The 21,798-nt window shown below is 37.2% G+C and overlaps 1 protein-coding gene across 3 annotated transcripts in view; it reads right to left on the bottom strand.

Moving 5' to 3' along the window:
- Positions 1-21,798, bottom strand: part of Rab3gap1 (RAB3 GTPase activating protein catalytic subunit 1) — a 112,194-nt gene that overhangs the window by 49,223 nt on the left and 41,173 nt on the right. For all 3 annotated transcript variants that reach the window (XM_010606185.3, XM_033757152.1, XM_010606186.3), the window contains exon 6: positions 995-1,114. In XM_010606185.3, the coding sequence (XP_010604487.1) occupies positions 995-1,114 (120 nt within the window). The remainder of the gene's footprint in view (positions 1-994; positions 1,115-21,798) is intronic.

The following is a 21,798-nucleotide window of genomic DNA, read 5'->3' as shown; positions in this document are numbered from 1 at the left end:
TGATACTGATTCTGTATTTCTCCTAGAAGCAATGATTCAGCATCTAATAATAGTGTTTGTAGTAACTCTATAGAACATAACTACCTCAAATAATAAGAAAAGACTATACAAATATATTCCCAAGTTAATGCTGCTACATTAGTAAATATTCTAACCATTCCTTTTTTGGAAAAAAAAAAAAAACCCTTAAACTATTCATTTAGGCTATATGACAAAATATAGTATACAGTACAAAGAATAGAATATACTACAAAGTACACCCATAGTAATACATTTACTTTTCCCTAGTAACTTGACATTTACATTGTTTGACATAAAAATGAAATACAACTCAAAATAGCATTATACTAATTTAGAAAATTAGAAATATTTCCATTTAAGAATAAAACCTAAAAATACTTATAATTAAGTTTTTGGAAAAAAATATTTCAATAAGTTTTTGTGAAGTTATTCCAAATAATGCCTAGAAGTCCTCAAGTTTTAAAATTAGATTTTATAGTACAATAAACTAAAATTTTAAAGCAGACTGCAAAGATAGTATAATTACTTTTCCTTTCACATATATGTTGACTATTTCACTACGATTCTCTATAGAAATGACTTCCTGGTGGCCTGAGTTGAGCACACTCTTAATCCTAGCTACTTGGGAAGATGAGGTAGGAGGATTGAAAGTTCAAGGCCAGCCTGGAGAAGTTATTCAGACCCTGTCTCAAATTAAAAATTAAGTTTGTTAGAGTGACCTTGGGTTCACTCCTTAGTACTGCAAAGAAGAAAAAAAAAAAGAAAAAGAAAAAAAGAGAAAGAAAAAGCAAAGAAATGATGTCCAAAAGGTTTCATTAATTTTGTCTTCATATGCCAAATCTCAGAATATGCAAATATATGTATTAGGTTTCTACTTATAGTTAAATAACACTTAACAACTATTTGTCTTCATAAAATATCACTAACAATAGTTCTTAGGTTATTGTCTAGGTTTCTCAGAATGTCCACTTACCAACCAGTGTTTCCCAAAGCAATGGAAACAGAACTCAGAAGAAGGTTGCACTTAGATTCACTGAGAACTGCATCACTGTGTGCAGCAGGAGCAATCACCACAAACTCACGTAGGCCATACCTTAAAGGAAGAATTATTGCATTAAACAGTGGAAAAAATATAAAAGTATATAATTTGAAAAACATGAAAAGCTGTCCTTATTGGAAATATAACTCAGATTTACATGATAGGTACTTTTTTGACCAGTGACAAATGAAACAACAACCTGGATTTTCCTTAACACATTCATGACAGGGCTATAATTCTTATCTCTCTCTCCTGGGCAGATTGAACCACCAGTGACACATGCATGACTATTCCAATGGGTGGCTTTTTGTTAATATTATTAGGAAAAAGACCCATAAAAGTGATTAGATCTGTTTGTACCACCAGCGGTACAAGCCACCATATGGGATAATCATTCACATATCATCAGTGGTTCAAGACACTGAGAATGTGTTGAGAAGCACTTCCTTCATGATCTGCTATCTCTCCTCTATTCTTTGCAAATTAGAAGCAGTTTGCTGAAATCAGAAAGGAAAGACCATTAAATAATGTTTTTGCCTTAAAAGTTTTACAATATAGTAAAAGAAAGCAAGCACTAACATCTTTCTTTAAATAACTGACAGCATTGTATGTATCAATGTGGAAAGTAAAGTTTAACATTATCTAAATGGCAGGAAAATAATTTTCATCCATAGTGTAAATAAGAACATGGTTATAGAGTATCCTAATTAAAGAATTCTTGTATTCAGGAACACTTTAAACAAGAGACAGTCAGAAAACGTCTTAGTCTTGCTATGGTGTCTACAGTAGTTTTTCATTTAGTTTCCAAGTCGTTTAAAGTAATAAATTTGCTGCCAAGCTTTTTTTAAAAAAAAAAAGTAAGGTCAATTTGGTGATTGTTCTTGCCTACTGAAAATTCATCACCTACACGTGATATATTTTTGTTTAATTTTTTTTAAATAAAGAAAATAAGGGTGAAGATTAAAAATGGCAGAGTAAAGTTCCCTGAAATCTAGACATGTGGAAAATGACTTAGTGAAGAAAAAAAGTAAATTTCCAGGAATCAAGAAAAAAAGGGGGGGGCAGGGGGAAAAAAAAACTACACAGAAACTGAACCAATGACAAGAAAATAAAGCAGGCTGGGGTACCAACCCTATCTCCTAACAAGGGGCACTTATGTACCCTAAAACAAGGTCAGCCCAGAGAGGTTTGTCAGCTCCAGGGAGAAACAATGGACAGGGACAGCAGTGCTAACCCTAAGAAAAGCCCACAGCTATTGTAAATTGTAAAAACAGCATTAGGTTTTATACTGCATGGCAAGTTAAGAGTTGGAAGAAAAAAATCCAGTGTAACGTCACCTACCACGTTTGAGTGTTTAATCTGGAGGCATTTTGGGAAGGGGTTAATTGCTTAAAACTGAACAACAGAACAACTAAATTTACAGTTTCTGAGGTTATTGTACTACCACAATGACTGGGAGATGGTGGGCACAAGACACAGCTGCGAAGAAGGGACACGCTAGACATAGACCCGCTGAGTTTATCCTCAAGCAGGGAAGGACATAGGGGTCCTGCATTCTCTTGACAAGAAGTCAAGACAGGTTGTGTGTGGTTTTCAGAAGCGCCTGGTCTGAACGTGCTGGCATTAACTCCAGTGGACTGCATGACCCTCCACACACACATCCTGCTGACTATATCCAGCCCAGAACTCAGTGGTCTGTTTGCTTTCCCCATCTGCCAACAAGATCACAGAAAAACCATGGCTGTTGATTCACTCTAGGGTGTGTAGACAGAGGGCCCTCTGGAGTAAGGATAGGGAGACATTTCACAAATCCATAGGGTAAAAGGTAGGCAGAGAAAGCACTTATAGGGGGTACACAAGAGACACAAAAACTGGATGTGACCAGAGTTAATACAGCCCTAGGATGGATACCACTTACCAGCCAAACCAAGAAGGAAAGGCGAGGTACAACTCAGCATTCACACACAAAAAGGTCAGCGTGAAAACAAAACAGGACTTACTACTAACTCAATATCCCTCCCCCATATCTGGTGAATCCAGTACTGCAGACCCTGCAAAGAAACCACTCATTCAAAAACACAAATTTGTTTTTTGGTTTCACTTCACTTTTTCTTCATTGGTTTGAGGTTTTCTCTTTTTTGTCTTTCTTTTGCTCCGTCCCCCTCCTCTTGTATTTTTCTTTTTGTTATTTTTATCTAACAATTTTTAATCCTTAATAAGATGTTTTCACTCCTGCTCATCTTTTCTTTACATCTTAAACTGTACAGCTTCATGTTCCCCTTCTCTACCTGCTCCATTTTTTTTAGTATTACTATTAATCTTTATATATTCAGTTGACTTTATGTTATACTTTTTGAATTCTTTTCTTTTGTTAGTGGTGGTACAGTTGCTGCATCTAGTGGATATATATTGTATGTAACAAATTTGTCTTTGTATCTATATTATTATTGCAGAGCTCTTTTCTATTGTTAAGGGTACTAGTACCTTTTATTGGTTCTTCTGGTATATCAATATTAGTTTGTCTTTGAATCTATTGTTGCTGCTGATTCATTCCTATTGCCAGGGTGGCTTTTTTTTTTTTTTTTGGAGACAGGGTCTCACTATGTAGTTCAGATTGGCTATGGACTATGTAGCTCGGGCTGGCCTTAAACTCACACAGATGCTTCTGCCTCAGCCTCCCAAGTGCTGGGATTATACACATACACCACCACACCTGGGGAGGGTGGCACAGTTGTTGCTATTGTCTTTTACTATATACCAATATCTGGTTTGTCTGTGTGTCATCAAAAATACAGTGGTTCACTTCTGCAGAAGTAGATGCTGAGTCAGTTACACTGCACACTCTCCCCCAAATTAACAGAGGGATCATTAGGCCATTTGGAGGCAAAGGTTTATAGTTAGACAATCTCAGAGCACATCACTGGAAAGCAGATGACTCAAAAGATCTCCATACTATCAACAACAACAGTAACAATAAACAGATCAATAAGGTGCTTGGTAAGCTCAAAGATATCTACCAGATAATGTATATCATAAGTCTCCCACTTACAAACATCTGAGTTGCAAACTTTCACAGATACAAATGGACCTAATATTAGGAACATTTGTAGAAACGAACAAATCACAGAAGTAGCCTGCCAGACATTGTCATGGCTATGCTGCTGTGTGCTTACTGCATAGTGTGATAGTGTACACTAGTGCAGTGCTCAGAGTCCAGGATCTCCAGAAGCAAGAAGAAAAGCAGTTGTGATATGAAGTAGAATGCTAAGAAGTGCAAAGAAATAATCACGGAAACAAAAATGAAAACACAGTATAAGACTCACTTTGTCAGAACTACGAATGAATTTGACTTACAAGGGTTTCCTGGAATGGAACTTGTTGGTAAATCAGGGACTTACTATACAATAAAATGATCAATGAGCTTACAGAAGACACTAACAAAGAGCTTGCTGAGTTATACAAAAGATACAGAACATGAAGGACCAGTTTAGCAAAGAACTGAGTTCATGAAAAGATAACAGAAATCCAGGAGATTAAAGGATATATTAAAAGTATGAGCAGCAGAAGTGATCAATGTGAAGACAGTGTCAGAACTATTAGGGCTGCTGTCAGAAACCAATTATTCAGAGATACCTTAAAAACAAAAAAACATGAAAAATGGATCCTGTGGCTATTAAAGATGTAAAAAAGACTAATTTAAGATTAAATCGAATCAGGGAAAAAAACAACAACAAACAACGACAGAAGACAGAACCAATGGCATAAAAACCCCTTTATAGAAGAGCAGAAAACTTTCCAAATATGGGGAAAGAAATGAACATACAGACAACAGAACCCAAAAAAACCAACATCAGAAAAGAAAAAAACTCTTCGGATTTGACTATGGCGTGTCATGGAAAAGTTTTTTTCTGATGTTGGTTTTTTTGAAGTCTCAACAGAGTTTTGCTAAATAAACTCCAGGTGTTATTTCAGAAACAAGTTGATTTTTGAGAGAAAGTGCTATTCTGACTACTTTTAAATGCTTAGAATAGTTAATGAAAATATTTTACTAACGTTGGATGCTATATAACAACTCACCAAACAAAAAAGAACATTAAAACTTTCCTTTTTTAAGGAAAAAATTTACCTTTACTTTTAATATTACAACTTACTCATTTTTGGTTTTGAGTGCCTAATTCAATATTTAAATTTTTACAACTCTGCATTTCAGTATAACAAGAGCTCTTTTTTCAAAAGTTCTAAACAACACAGACTCCAGAGAGCCATTCTTGAGTTGCACTGATTTGACTACAGTGAAGTCGGAAATGATCACGGATGGATGTGTGAACCTGGATGTTCCCAACCCCATTCTGGAAACTCCCTCAGAAGAGAAGACTTCCATTTATTAAGTCTATATACTATTCTTAAAAATTAAAGTTTGGTCACTAGGAAAGACTGAACAAAATTATTCCCTTCTCCCCAAACAACAACCAAAACAGCTCTGACCCATCATATATCCCTTGAAAACACAAGTAACAGGGCCTGAAGACTTCAAATCTGAAATCTCAACTCCTAGAAGATGGCTACAATTCCTCCAAGTTGTAGGTTTATATACTCTGTTCTCCAGTACTTCACCCATTTATGTTTACTTCCTTCCACACACACACCCCCACGCACTCATCTCAAGTAAGACACTTGTGTTTGCTGATAAATTATGAGGACTATGAACTAGGTGTATACAGGGTTTCACAGGTGTTTGTAAACATCAGTCCCCCAGGTCCTCCTTTCCCAAAGCCTGGAAGTAGCAACCAGGGATCACTACTTCCCCACATGCCGCTCTCAGGCTGTGTATTGGGGGAGGGCAGAGAAAAAGCCCTCATAACTGATGTTTAGGTGGGAAGGCAAAGGCACAATCTCAATCAGCTTTATTTGCCAGGGAAGAAAGCCTAATGTGCTGTCCAGAGGAGCAAACTTCAGTATTAAATCAGGATCAGGGAAATGACTGGAACTTATCAATCTGTCCAACATGTCCACATCCAGTCCCTAGGACTCTGCTGTTGTCAGGCCACCAGCCAGCAGAAGTCCTGAGCAGCTTGCACAATGCTGGCTTTCCCATCCTCTGGGGACAGCAACTTCACCGCCACGTGGCAATTTAAAACTTGGTCTTTGTCATTACTATTTGCAAATTCTGGTGAATATTCCATCTTCCCCACCAGGTGCCCGGCACCCCCAAAAGTCTTAGTGGGATAAATACATCAAGTAGGGTGAGTAGTTAAAAAGATGTGGGAGAGGGGAATGAGCAGCTGGAAAATAATGTTATGATAGGAGCAAGTCGATTAACTCTCAATGTAAATGGTCTCAACTCCTCAATCAAAAGACAGACTGGCAGAAAGATCAAGAAACACCCAACTGTATGATGCATATAAGAAACACATTTAATAAAAAAAAAAAATCACAGACTAAAAAGGAAAGGATGGAAAACAATATTCCATCCATGCAACAGGAACTATTTTCAGACAAAGTGAATGTCAACCCAAAACTGATCAAAAGAGGCAAAGAAGGTCATTACATCCTGGTTTAGGGAGCAATTCAACAGGAAGAAATAACAATTATAAATATATTTGTACCAAACACCAACTCACCCAACTTCATAAAACTACTACTACTGGACACAAAAGATTGGATAAATATAACAATATTATAGTAAGAGACCTCAATGAACCACTATCACAAATAGATCAACTAGACAAAGAAATATCAGAGCTGAACTATACCTCCAAACAAATGGACTTAGTTATGTACAGTGCTCCACCCCACAACAGAATATACACACAAAACTTTCTCCAAAATAGACCACATGCTAGTCCATAAAGCATGCTTAAGTAAATATAAAAGAACAAAATAATCACATGCATATTAACACATTATAGTTTGATGAACCTAGAAATAAATGGCAAAACAAAAAATTGTACAAACACACGCATATTAAACAATATATTTAAAAAATGGGTTACAGAAAGGAATCAAGGAAGAAAATAATCAGTTCCTAGAATCAAATGAATAATGCAGTACAATATACCACTACCTACAGGACACAATGAAAGCAGTCCTAAAAGAAAAGTTTATAGTGGTGAATGCCAACATCAGAAAAACAGCAAAATTAAATACATAACTTAATGATGTGCCTCGAGTTACTAGAAAAACAATCCAAATCAAAAGCTAGTATAAAAAAGAAAATGATTAGAGCTGAAATTAATGAAATTGAGACTAAAAAATAATTTAAAAAAATCAATGATCAACAAGATGATTCTTTGAAAGAAACAAAATAAACAAATCCTTTATCAATCTTACCATAAAAAGAAAAGAATCATATATCAATGATATTAGAAACAAAAAGGGCAAATTCACAACAGACACCACCAAAATTCAAAAGATCATTAGTAACTTCTCTGAAAAGCTGTAATCTGATAAATTGGAGAATCTCGGGACATGGGGACAACAACAACAAAACCAGACAGGATGATAGGAAAGTCCCAAACAATCCAATAATAATCCATGAAATTAAGACAACAGTAAAAAACCTACCAACTAAGCTGGCATGGTGGTGCACACCTGTAATCCCAGCACTCAAGAGGCTGAGGCAGGAGAATCGCTGAGAGTTTGAGACCAGCATGGGCTACACAGTGAGTTCCAGGGCAGTCTGAACTACACAGTGGGACACTGTCTCAAACAAAACAAAACAAAACAAAACAAAACCCCCAAAAAACTAGAAAAAAAATAATCCTAAAATTCATAAGGAAAAAGAAACACCCAGAAAAGCAAAAACAATCCTGGGCCAACAAGAGCAAAGCCAGAGGCATCACAATTAGATACCAAGTTATATCACAAAGCTATAGTGATTAAAACATCAAGGTACTGGCACAAAAACAGACATGAGGATCAAGAGAACAGGAAAGAGGATCAGTAATAATCCAGGAACATTCAACAATCTGATCTTTAAAATAATAGACAAAAAATATGCTGAAAGAATAATAGCCTCTTTAACAAATGGTATTGGGAAAAGTAGCTAGCTATATGTAGAAGATTGAAATCTACACCCAGAGCTCTCACCATGTAGTAAACTAAAATAAAAATGGATTGAAGATCTGAAACAGAAACAGCGAATCTGCTGATGACAAAAGAGGTGAAACTCTTGCACAGATGTTGACAAAGACTTTCTTAACAAAACCTCAACTGCACAAATATACCAAGAATCAACAAAATAGGATCATATCAAATCAATAAGCTTCTGCACAACAAAGGAAACAACAAAGTGAAGAAATAAGCTAAAAAATGGAATATTTGCCAGCTACTCCTTCGTGGTGGTTAACTGACTGTCAGCTTGAGTGGGAACACTCAGCTGAACTGAGCCAGCGTGGTTCTTCTGTAGAAGACCCACTTCAGCGAGGACTGTTGTCGGGACAGTACAAAAAGAGAACAGGCTTCCTTTCAGCCAGAACTGCAGTCTTCCAGTAATTTGCCAAAATGACGAACACAAAGGGAAAGAGAAGGAGAACCCGGTCTAGGCTCTCTAGGCCTTTAAGAAAGCATGGGGTTGTTCCTTTGGCCACATACATGAGATTCTATCAAAAAGGATGATATTGTAGGCATCAAGGGAATGGGTACTGTTCACAAAGGAATGCCACACAAATGTTACTATGGTAAAATGAGAAAAGTCTACAATGTTACCCAGCATGTTGTTGGCGTTGTTGCAAACAAGCAAGGGCAAGATACTTGCCAATATTGATGTGTGTATTGAGCACATTAAATACTCAAGAGTCAAGATAGCTTCCTGAAACATGTCATGGAAAATGAGAAAAAGGAGGTCAAAGAAAAAGGTACCTGGGTTCAACTTAAGCACCAGCCTGCTCCTCCAGAGAAGCACATTTTATGAAAACCAATGGGAAGGAACTGATTCCCTATGAATTCATGGCATAAGCTGGGAATGTAGCTATGCCATTCAGAGCCTAATTAGTGGCTAAGTGTTCTAGGCCCTACCTAAAAATAAAAAAACATCCTGTGTTATAGTGTTTCCTGTCCAAACAGAATGACTTTACTTTTCTGCACTACACCTTCTATCCCCTAAGCTTCGTTTCCTGTTTGATCCATACCCCCATCACTGAACAGCTAAATCCAAATCTTTAAAGATGTATCACAAATACCACCATATTTACCCTCAGGGAATGTACTCTCTATATTTTAACATTTTTCCTATAATTGTGATCTTTAAAGTATTGTTATAAAACAATGCTTTACTTTCCTTGCTCAGTTTACTTGAAGTCTGAAATTCTACCTTTGTAAGTCAACAAACAGCGGTAACGGGGAAAAAAAGGAAAAAATTAACAACATAAAACAAATTACCAGATTTTAAAATGAGCAAAACACTTGAATAAATATTATTCACAAGAAGATATCTGAATGGCCAAAAGTACAAGAAAAGATGTTCAACATCACTAACCACTAAGGGGAAAACAAATGAAGGCCATTAGAAATATTACTTTACATTCATTAGGATGGCTTTTATCAAAAATGGAAACAACATGGACTGGCAAGTGGAACTTGGGCTTTGCTGAAAAGAATAAAAAACTGTACAGCTGTTATAAAAAAAGTGTGGCAGTTCTCTTAAAATTTCAACATTAATAATCACTTACCCTAGCAATTTCATGCCTGAATACATGCCCAGAAGAAGTGAAAGCAGACAGCTCCATGTTCACAGTAGCATTATTCACAATAGCCAAAACATGGAAACAATCCAAATGTCCACCAACAGGTGAATAAAATGTGTTATATATCCACATATAAAACATACAATGGAATATTTAGTCTTAAAATAGAAGAAAATTCTGATACTATGAAATAAATGAACTTTTATGTCATTGTTTTATTATGTAAAATAAATTAATCATAAGAGAACACATATTACATGACTCCCCACTTATATAGTGTTTAAAGGAGACAAATTTATAGGGACAGGAAGTAGAATGTTGGTCACTGGGGCTTATAAAAAAAAAGGAGGGCACATTGTTTAATGCGCACAGTTTCAGCCTGAGATGCTGAAAAGCTTCTGAAGACAGATGTTGATATTGGCTGTATGAAAGTGTGAATGTACTACTACTAAATTTGTATATAAATGGTTAAAAATAGTGAAATTTTGAAATGTCTTACCTCAAAAATTAAACTAATATACACTTCATAGAACAAAAATATAAACTGCTATCAACTTTTAAAAGATACCTAAACTCGCTAATTATTACAAAAAAAAAAAATACTGATAAGGTCCAGTTTTGTCAAGCCAAACAGGTGGTGACATAAACTTTAAAACATTTTTAGGCAGCTGAGTATGGTGGTACACGCTTATAACATTAGTATTCTCGGAGGCTGAGGCAGAAGGATCACAAATTCAAGCTCAGCCTAGGCAACTTAATGAGACCATTTCAAAATTTAAAACAAAAAAATTTACAAAGGGCTCAGGATGTAGCTCAGAGCACAGGTCCTGAGGTCGATCCCCAATTTTACCCACCATCCCAGTTTATTTTTTGATAGGCCAAAGTGCAGAATATATCAATAGTTAAAATTCAGACTTCAATCACATATCTTTATGCTGCAAAATCACCCACATATATGCAATGTACTGACAAAAGCTATCATGAAATGTGGAGAAACAATATATTTATAGTAAAATCCCACTTATGAAAAACTTTCCAAAACAAAACCACAAAAGTACATAACAAAATATATACAAGATCTATATGAAATATCACAGAACTAAATAAATAGAGATCCTGTATTCTTGGACAAGACATCTCTCTTCCAACTTCATCTATAGATTTAGTATTATCATAAGTTAAAATCTTAGCAAATTATTTTGAAAACACTAATAAAGTGATTCTAAAGGTTTTATGGGGAAGCAAAAGACTAAGAACAACCAATAAAAGACTGAAGGAGAAAGCTGAAAAACTAGCATTATTGAACCTCGAGAATTACTACGAAGCTACAGAATTGAAGACAGTGTTGTACTGATATAAGAATAGGCAATTTATGAACGAAGCAGAACAGGGAGCTCAAAAACAGTCACATAAATAGTCAACTGATCTTTGGCAAAGTTGCAAAAGCAGTACAATGGAGAAAGATTAAGACCTCAATAAATGGTGTTAGAACAAATGGGCATCCCACATGCAAAAATCCTAGATAGAACTTATATCCTTAAAAAAAAAAAAACCTCAAACTTATCACAGATTAAATGTAAAACACAAAATTATAAAAGTTCTAGAAGATAACAACAGGATGATGACTTTTTAGATGCAATATCAAAGACAATCCATGAACGAAAGAACTGATAGCCTGGACTTCATGAGAATGAGAATTTCCACCCTTAAAAAGATACTGTTAAGAGAACTGACAGACAACCAGAGTGGGAGAAAATAGCCGCAAAAAATACATTTTAAAAATCTGTCTCTTAAAACTAAAAACTACAAAACAAAAACAAAAACAAAAAAACAAAAAAAAAACCCCAAACAACACAAATAAAATGGCCAAAGACCTGAAATAGACATCTCTTTCAAGAGACATACAGTTGGTAAAAAGCATATAAACAGGTGCTATATATCATTCTGTATCAGAAAAATGCAAATTAAAATAAGATACCACTACACACCTATCAGAACAGCCAAAATCCAGGAGTTGACAACAAATGCTAGTAAGGATGAGAAGTAAATAATACTCATTTGTAGCTGATGGAAATGCAAAATGGTACTACCACTTTGGAAGATGGTTTGGCATTTTTTTCAAAATTAAACATATTCTTATCATATAATCCAGAAATCACATATCTTGGTATTTACCAACAGGAGTTGAAAATTTATATCCTCCCCAAATCCTGCATCACCTATGCAGGTAAAAGTAGCCATATGGAGCCTGACTTTTTGCTTAAAAATGTCTTTTACCAGACATCCCAGTTCAATGATGGCAACCCTTTTAGAGAAAAACCCTCCAAACTCCAGCCCAAAACCCACTTAGTTTTTGCAAAGTGCCAACACTGCAAATAAACCTGAATGCTGAGGTTTTACTTTAGAAAGAACAGCTCTTACATTAACATCTTTTGTCTTAAAAGAAAAACACAGTAACAGAGTTTTCAATGATACAAACAACTTTTTGACTGCAGAAGTTTGCATTTGGCATGCTGTTGTCTGCTGCTAGGGGAGTACTTGGGCAACCTGGCTGACGTCCAGAGGGGGCTCTGCATGCTTGCTGTGGCACCCATGCTATAGGTTCATCACCATGGTCCTAGTTCATAACTTATACTGTACCTTTCACAAGGCTCTAAGACACAGACACAATTCTGCCTAGTTCTCTGCAACAATTTAACAAGACTGACTTTAGTTGTTTCTACTATGCATCTACCTCCTCACATCCAACTGAAACCTCAAGAGAAGTGACTTCACTGATTATATTTTCAACATTTTGATTATAAATACATAAATAATCTCTTAAGAAGTTCCAGGTTTTCCCTAGTCTTTTCTTTTGAGCCCTCACGAGAATCTCCTTACCATTCTGTTCACCACAGGCTAGGCTTTTTCTAGCTTATTCCTTACAATTCTTCCAGCCTTTCCCCATTACCAATTTCTAAAACTGTCCCCCTTTTCAGGTATTTGTTATAACATTTTTTTTTCTTTAGAATCAATTTTCTGTCTGAGCCTGTTTCATGCTGCTATACAACAGGATGGCTGAGACTACAAATTTATTTAGAACAGAGATTTTAGTTTTCACAATTTTGAAGGCTGCGAAGTTTAAAATCAAAGTGCCAGTGTCCAATGAGGGTCTTCCTGCTATGTCAGAACATGGCAGTAAGCATTACATGATGAGAGAGTTTGCAAGCCCAAGTCTCTCTTCTTATAAAGCCACCAATTCACAGGGGTTCTACCTGCAAATATCATTTAATCCTAATTATCTCAAACACCCTCCAGACAAATAATGTTACCATATTGACTTGGGACATACACTTTTGAGAGACAAATTCAAATCACAGTTGTATTCTAGCAGCTCACATTAAGAGTTCAAATGTATGAACATAAGTAAAAATACACTTTGATACTTTTCAATAAAAGAATTATCTTACAGATTAATTTAACTCTATTTTTTTTTGTACCGGGAATCAAACTCGGGACCTTGTGCTTGTGAGGCAGGCGGTGGAACCACTGAGCTAAATCCCCGGCCCTTCTAACAGAGTAATTTCAATGCAAATTTAAATTAGCATACTGTTCATCAACAAGGAAATGATAGTGAATGATAACCCACCATTTTTGACTATTTTGATTTAAAATGCATTATTCTTTTTAATTCCAATAGAGACTAAAAGCAAATACTAAGTATTGAGCAATATCGAACATATTTGTTGTTATGCTCATACTGGCGAAATATAAAACCAACCTAACTACCTTGATGCCACCATTTTACAATCCATACATGTACTACTATAGAAAAAAATATATTCATGCACAACCTTTATAAACCTTTAAAAAATATAGGCACAATACTGTATCACCAAAAATCATGGTGATAAACAATGAAGAAACCAGTTCTTAGACATATTTAAATACTTAGCACCTTCAAAAATATCTGGGATGTTGGCAGTGTTCAATAAATAATTCTCTTTTGACTTTGTTTTGTTTTTTGAGACAGGGTCTCACTATGTAGGGAGACTGACCTGGAACTCACTGTGTAGCCCAGGTTGGTCTCAACTCACAGTGATCCTCCTGCCTCAGCCTCCTGAGTGCTGGGATTACAGTTGTGTGCCACCATGCCCGGCTCTTTTGATTTTTTAAGTGGTTCATTGGATATTGCAATTTGCATATTTGATTATCTACTCTAATTCTGGTAAAATATAACAATTTTATACAATATAGCTCCATTTCCTTGCCTCTTCATTTATGCAATACTGTCATATACAGTGGACCCTTGCCTTACAAACTCAATTCATTTGCCAGGACTGGTTGTAACTCAAGTTGGTTGAAAGTGAAGACTATTTTTCCCTAATAATGTATTACGAACCCCCCAAAGCATCCCTTCACTAACCTTTTCATAATAAAAAAGGGTTGCAAAATGCGCATAATTTACCAGGAACACCAATAATTTTCCTAGTGTACCAAAAAGTTTATAAAATGTGCCTAGTTTACCAGAAACAATTTCATTCACTACACACCATTCAAGGTGCCATCTTTGGCTTACAGGGAGGGAGGTGAAGTGGAAGGCGGTTGGTTTGGAAGCAGAGTCCCCTTCCCTAAGAACATCAGGAATCTGGCTGTCTGGTGTCCTTTTTCTCCCACTAGGACTTGCTTCTGGATCACTAGGTCTCAACCTTTTCAGAACTAAAACCTGGTCTAAGGTTGTGTGTTTCTGTCTTTTCTTTAACACTGTTGTGTAGTATGACATGACATTGTCATTAAGCAAGCGAACACTATGATTGGCCTTTTCTATGTCTGGATGGATCTCCTTTACAAATGTTTGTAGCTCTGTCCATTTTTTTTCAGGATTTCTTTTATTTCAGAAGAACTTTGAATGAACTGATTGTTGATACTCCCCCTCGTTTTCAGAAAGTTCCTCAGCTGCCATTCTGCTGCTAGCCAGAAGTTGCTGAAGCTCCTCTGCAGACAATTCCTCTGAATGTTCCGACACTACTGTCTACCTGTAAGCCTATACACTCTGCTATAGTGATAATGTCATCAACTACAGGGTCAAGCGAAGGCTCAGGTTCCTCTACACAGCCTTCAAAGTATCTCTCCTGTATAATTTTAGGCCACACTTTCTTCCAGGAAAAACTCAGTGTCCTTAGAGAAACGTTAGACCAGCATTTCTCAATTAACCTCACACAGGGCATGCAGGTCATAATGTAAGACTTTGGTCATTAGTTAAAACTAAAATTACAGTCATAACCCAAGTTGTTCATATGTGAGGCTGGTCATAACTTCAGGGTCCACTGTACATTACATGTTACATATGTATTACATTTCTTCACTATCATATATATTACATGTTACAATCCTTTATACAATATTGTCATATATTACATGTTATAAACCCAACAATACAGTCCCATAGAAATTTAAATGACTTTTCTTTTTTTGTACTGGGGACCAAACTCAGGACCTTGTGCTTGTGAAGCAGGTGGTAGCACCACTGAGCTAAATCCTATGTTCTTCTTGTAGATTTGTGTGTTTCATTTAATATTACATACCTATAAGGCAGGCCTGTCTCTATATGCCATCACTTATTTCACCATTATTTCTGAAAGATTGTTTCACTGGGTATTAAATTACTGGTTGAGCTTTTTCCCCTAGCACTCTGAATATGTCATTGCCATGTCCCCCAGACTGTTTCTGAGGAAAAACCAGCCAGTAATATCACCTCTTGTATGTGATGAGTCATTTTTCTCTTGCTGCTTTCATGAGTACCTATCTTTGGAATTCAGCAGGTGCTATAGTGTCTACGTGTGGTTTTCTTTGTATTTATCTTACTGAGATCCCTACAGGGACTAGGAAATTTTCAGCCATTATTTTTTCCAGTTTGCTTTTTCATCTGGATCTTCTATTACATGCATACTTTTAGAACATTCAACATTGACATGACCCACTGATCTCTGAAGTTCCATTCATTTTTCTCTAAAATTTCTCTGTAGTTTGGAATGGATAGTTTTTGTTCATCTTTCTTATTCACTAATTCTTTGTTTTACCATCTCAGATCTGCTTTTCACCCCCTCTAATGAATGTTTATTTCAGCTATACATTTCAACTCTAGAATTTTCTACTTGATTTTCTTCCAGTTTCTACTTACTGATATTTCCTATTCTACTCACTGTTAGTATATTTTAGTTATCTGTCACTTCCTTTAGATTTTTAAACATAATTTTAACAATTTCTTTACAGTTATTCCTAAATAACAGTATCTGGGCCTACTGTTGTAAAAAATGTATTCTGGGTACATGATCATGAAGTGATCTCACTAGGCTAAAATCAAGGTATCAGCAAGGAAACAGTGACTGAGGAAACTGCTACTACACAGAATATCTCCTCCTCTCCTTACGAATGTTGATCGGATTATAGGGAACCCAAATAATTAGTTTAAGCAGAGAATAGATTAGGAAAGTGACCATATTGCTTAACATACCTTCAGCAACATTTACCCTTTCCCTTTTTTCACAGCATGAAAAATGATGTGTACATTATAAACTAGGTGATCTACTGAGTGTCCCATTTCTTCTGAATAAATCTTTGACTACTATTGTGGCTTGTGTTAAGATGCTCCTCCAAAGCCTCATGCAACCTCTTTCAAAAGTAGCTAAATCTAGAATGTGTGATGCTAGGATTAAGGGTGTGTGATTACTAAACCACTACACATGAGTGACTGATTAGGGTATAGCCCTAATTACGGTAGTCTGAATAAGATAAAGGGGGCAGAAAGACATTGTTAAGGTCCCTTGATAGCTCTGCCGCTTTGTGTGCACCATGCTGTTTCTTCTCTGTGATACCTGTTTGCCATCCCTGTCTTGGAGACAGCTGATTATTGACTGACACCTCTATGAACGCTAAGCCAAATAAACCTTTCTCCCTTTATCTTTGGGTGTTGGCTATTTTGTCTCAGCAACAAGAGAAAAGTAACCAACACAACTGCCTACCAACCTACAGTAGCAGTCTCTTTCTTTGGTTTGAGCTTGCTCTCTTGGTTCTCAGTTCTGGCAGGGAGTTTCCCAAATCCTGCCAAAACTTAGTTTCTACTGATTATTTCTTCCCATTATGAGTTATACTTTCCTGTTTTACTGTTTAGTAATTTGATGTTCAAAACTGTACATTCAGGCTTTTCACAGTAGCCCACCCCACTCTGTAGGGTGTATTTTTAATTTTTTTCTCCCCTTTTCCTACTTTTACTCAGCCCCAAACTTGCTCTTATACAGCCTATTTTTTCCTACCTTTAATACAGTGGTACCTTGGTTCATGAACTTAATTCTTTCCACAATTCTGGTTGCAGAATTTATTCCATAGTTCTAGTTGCAACTGAGTATTTGTTTGCAAAATGTGAAACTTTACCACTCTTTATGCTTGTTGTTAAAATCACCTCTAGGAAGGAGACTCTAGCCCCTCAAAGCCTGCTAAGATATCTGGCTTAGCCAGCCAGGTGACCAGCATGGCCCCAAGATGAGACATGGGAAACCTCATGAACCACACACCAGATTCCACCAACTTCAGATTCTTGGTCAATGGGAAAAAAAAAATAAAGCCAGCCCCACTTTAACCATGTGAAGAAAAAGACCACCCAAAAGGGAAAAGCTACTCCTGTGAATGTCTAGAAGACCAGAAATTTCTCTTAATAAAGCAAGACTCCAGTGCTGCTCTAAGTACAGATAAGTAAATGGGATCTTGCTAAGGCTATGGTGCTCAGGCTCTTGATAATTTTGTTTTGTTTTGTTACCAGGGATTGAACTCAGGACTCTGCAACTGCCAGGCTGGCAAGATGCCACTGAGCTACATCCCTGGCCCTGGCTCTTGATAGTTTATCTGACATCCCTCTTTGCCATGTATTCTCCTTCACAGGACACATGGAAATCTGACCTGCTTCTCATATTTGGACATCCCCAACTTAATGGTAAAGTTCACTAACTCTTTTTACATTGTCTTTTTTAATAGCACAGTTCCTTTTATTTAAGGAACTTATAATTTAAAAGGAGACATGTTAAAAAAAAAAACTTGTGTCAACCAGATACTTTTATAATCAGTACCACCTTCCAGATGAATAAAAGGATTAATTATAAATATTGAAGGGAGAGTACCTCAAGACAGAATTATGAGTCAGTAGTGCAAAAGCCTTTCTTTCCAAAGAGACAGGATGATGATTCCAAGAAGTCTACTGAACCCAGTAATTATAACAAGGAAGAAAAAATCTAGGAACTTATAAGGAGAATAATCCCCAAAATTTATTTTATAGCAGGTTTTTTGAGTCTGTAGATTCACCTGACAATTACTTCTCAAGTTTTTAAGTTCATAATCAGGATGGACATACTAATCAACTGGCAAAGCCCTCACATTTATTGTTTGATGTGAAATGTGAATATTTCTGGTCCCAAGTATTTCAGATAAGATATACTCCACCTTACTACACATTCGGTGTGACGTCTAGATTTTTGCTGGCCAGCCTGGGCTGTTGTGTGACTGCTTCCTGCTAAGGTCTGGTTTTTGAAGAGTTCTTCAGCCACTCAAGGTCCTGCCTCAGAGGCGTCCTCCATCTTTTCCCAAGCCTGTGCTCCATTCCAATGCCCCTAAAGCAGGCTTTGCCTTTGTGGTGTAACTGCTAAAAGAGCAGCTTCAATATCACATAAAACTTGGAGAAATTCAAATTCTCAGGCTCCACCCCACACATGAAATAAAAAATTCCTGGATAGATCTTAATTAGCAATCTGTGTTTTAACAAACCTTCCATGGTGGTGAACCTATGGCATACATGCCAGAGTGAGCTGTTTGTATCACTGAAAGTTCTAAGAAAACCTTTTATTGTCTTCTAACAGATTTTTTTCTTCAACCTAGAGCATCACAAGACCCCAAGGTAGTTAGAAAGTTGGAAATGTGAAACTTTGCCACATTTTTGTTTTTCAAAAAAACCAAAACTGCACATTCAGATAACATACTAAAGTAAAACCAATTTTTGTTTAACTTGACGGTTTTTGATTTGTATTTAGTTACTTGTGTGGACTTGCAAAAATTGTTTCTCCAATGCTGTACAGTTTTTGGTGTCCTATTCAAGTGTTTTACACTTACTTTTCTGTTTGTGTCTAGCTCCCTAGGGCTACCCCTTGTCTGTATAACTTAGCGGCAAGCCAATAATCTGGGTATAGACCATGCTCAAACACCCAAGCCCATCAGGCTTTCAACTTTCTGATAAATTATCTGTGTAGATAAAGGAATGCATTCAAAGCTGCAACCAGTTTGGGTTCTCCTTGGTCTCTGCTACACACGTGTAGTTTTCTTGTCATCAGGAATGTGCAAAAAGTACATCTCAGCCCTCCTATGGCTCTCACACAGGTTGTCCCCATTAAATACCTCACTAACCACTCCCTACCTTGAATTGGTGCTATAACCTTGGCCTAGCAAAGGTACAGGTTTTTGCCATCTGTTCCAGCCCAGTCTGCCACTTTTAGATGGCAAAGCATAATTTTTGCCTCATACTCAGTATCAGGCCTGCCCATCTGGCCAAAGGGTTGATGAGTTTTATGCATAGCTCAGATTAGAAAGCTAAAGATCTCGAGCCATCCATTGCTCAAGCGCCAGGAGGTAGTCTGGGCCCCGATCCACTGCGGGAAGGAGAACCTCGCCTGCTCCCGACCCAGCCGCCATCGCTCAAGCGCCGGGAGGTAGTCTGGGCCCCGATCCACCGCGGGAAGGAGAACCTCGCCTGTTCCCGACCCAGCCGCCATCGCTCAAGCGCCGGGAGGTAGTCTGGGCCCCGATCCACTGCGGGAAGGAGAACCTCACCTGCTCCCGACCCAGCAGCCATCGCTCAAGCGCCGGGAGGTAGTCTGGGCCCCGATCCACCGCGGGAAGGTGAACCACGCCTGCTCCCGACTCAGCAGCCATCGCTCAAGCGCCGGGAAGATAGCCGCGCAGGCCCCCTGAACCCCCATAATCACCCCGCCCCGAACTCTCAGATCGCCTGACTGTGCCAGTCTTTGGACCTACTCTGCAAATACAGAGGTGCTCATCAAGGGTATTTTTCTGAGTTCCCAATTTTGAACATCTTTAAAGAAAGGGCGTGGGAAACTAGGCCCCCTGACCCCATAATCCCCCCGCCCCGAACTCTCAGATCGCCTGACTGTGCCAGTCTTTGGACCTACTCTGCAAATACAGAGGTGCTCATCAAGGGTATTTTTCTGAGTTCCCAATTTTGAACATCTTTAAAGAAAAAGGAGGGGAAACTGTAATCGAACTGAGTGGAGTTCAAACCTGTGGGTTGGGAAACTCAATTTAAGCCTTGTGGACTGAGGTCAGTCTGAGTCATGGGGACCTGCCACTGGCTAGCTGAGATCAGGGGATTTGGTTCTGAACATTGCTGTACATGTGGTATAATATGACAACAGAGACATAGTCTGAAAGAGGCCCTTCAAATTCTTTTTTCTTTTTTTTTCTTTTCTTCATTCCACCCTAAAATTTCTTTCTTTTTTCCGTCCTCTCTCTACAACTCAGTCTCTTGTTCCACCATATTATCCCTCATCTCCCTTTTTATTCCTGCTCCTGCCCTAACTCAGACTTCTTCTTTTATTATTTTTTCTTTTTTTCTTTATGTTCTTTTCTCCTGTCATTTTACATCACTGATGTCTCCATAGCCGGAAGGGAAGGCGAGTCCCTGTTACTGTTAAGGGGATATATTCTTGTCCGTATTCCTGCACTCTTTCTATCCCCATTGAAGTTAATAGTTTTGTAAAGATAGTATGGTCATTCTACATCCTCTGGCTTCACTTGAAACCTTCTCCAATTCTTTCACTTATCTACTCCTCTCATCCTAACTCAGTCTAACCCCCCATCCTAAATGGTAAAGATGCTATATAGAAAAGAGTATTCACTTGAAACATATATGGGCTGCTTCTTGATATTAATTTAATTCACATGGTTTAAAGATGATAGATTAATGACTACCAAAAGTGCTCAATTTGCAAGCTGTGCTTGATACTATAGGGCTGCTAAATGTATCAATGGGGATAAAGGATTGAGATTGATTTAATGAGTTGTTTTCTCTGATATTATAGAAAAGAGGATGTCTATGAGTCATTAGAGACTCAAAAGCTAAAACGCAACTATATCAGGAAGATTTAAGTAATAACACAGAAATTAAACCAGGGACAACCCAACAACAAAAATAAAAATGAGAAAACACTTAAGCAAGACACAAAGACAGACTTCCATTTCACCAAAGGCAAACAGTGGGGCAAATGAGGATGAAAAGTCTGATATTGAAACAGCAGGACACCCTGGACTCATAGCACAGGAGGTAACAAAACAGATCAATCAGGCTCTAGAAAAACTCAAATCAGAAATAATTTCCCAGTTAACCACACAGATGCTGAGCAAAATGGAAGTCATGATACCAGACTCTAGAACAGAAACTGACAAAAAAAATAGATGAGCTCAAGACCATGATAGAAGCCATGAAGACTCAGCATAAGAAAAAAATGGAAACAATGAATGCCCAACAGAGGAAAGAAATGGAACCCATAAAACACATTCAAACAGATATCCAGGAGAATAAAAAAAATCTATTGAATGTGTAAGCAACAGAATAAAAGATTGCAAAGATAGAATTTCAGATATAGAAGATAGGATCGCAGTCAGTGACCATGAAAAAAATAAGTCTCTCAAAAACAGTAAGGGATCATGAGAAGTGGATTCAACAACTTCTAGAAGTTGCAAAGAAAAATAACATAAGACTCATAGGAATCCATGAAATAGCAGGAGAAAACACAAATGACTTTAAAAAAGCTCTTCATAGAATTAATGACAGAAAAATTCCCAAACAAAAGGGAAGAATTAGACATACAGATAAGTGAGGCATATAGAGCTGTAACTAGCCATGAAGGTACTGTATCATACCTCTATGAATGTAAAGTATCTAGTACCTGCTTTGATACATAGTAGGGACCGTGCTTTATCAGAGCTACATTTAATAATATTACTCTAGAATGTTCTCTT

Source organism: Fukomys damarensis, unplaced genomic scaffold, assembly GCF_012274545.1.
Source record: "Fukomys damarensis isolate Sample0158 unplaced genomic scaffold, DMR_v1.0_HiC HiC_scaffold_29, whole genome shotgun sequence".
Lineage (NCBI taxonomy): Eukaryota > Metazoa > Chordata > Mammalia > Rodentia > Bathyergidae > Fukomys > Fukomys damarensis.
The sequence above is the reverse complement of the archived record's forward strand: the minus strand, read 5'-3'. Positions and strand labels throughout refer to the sequence as shown.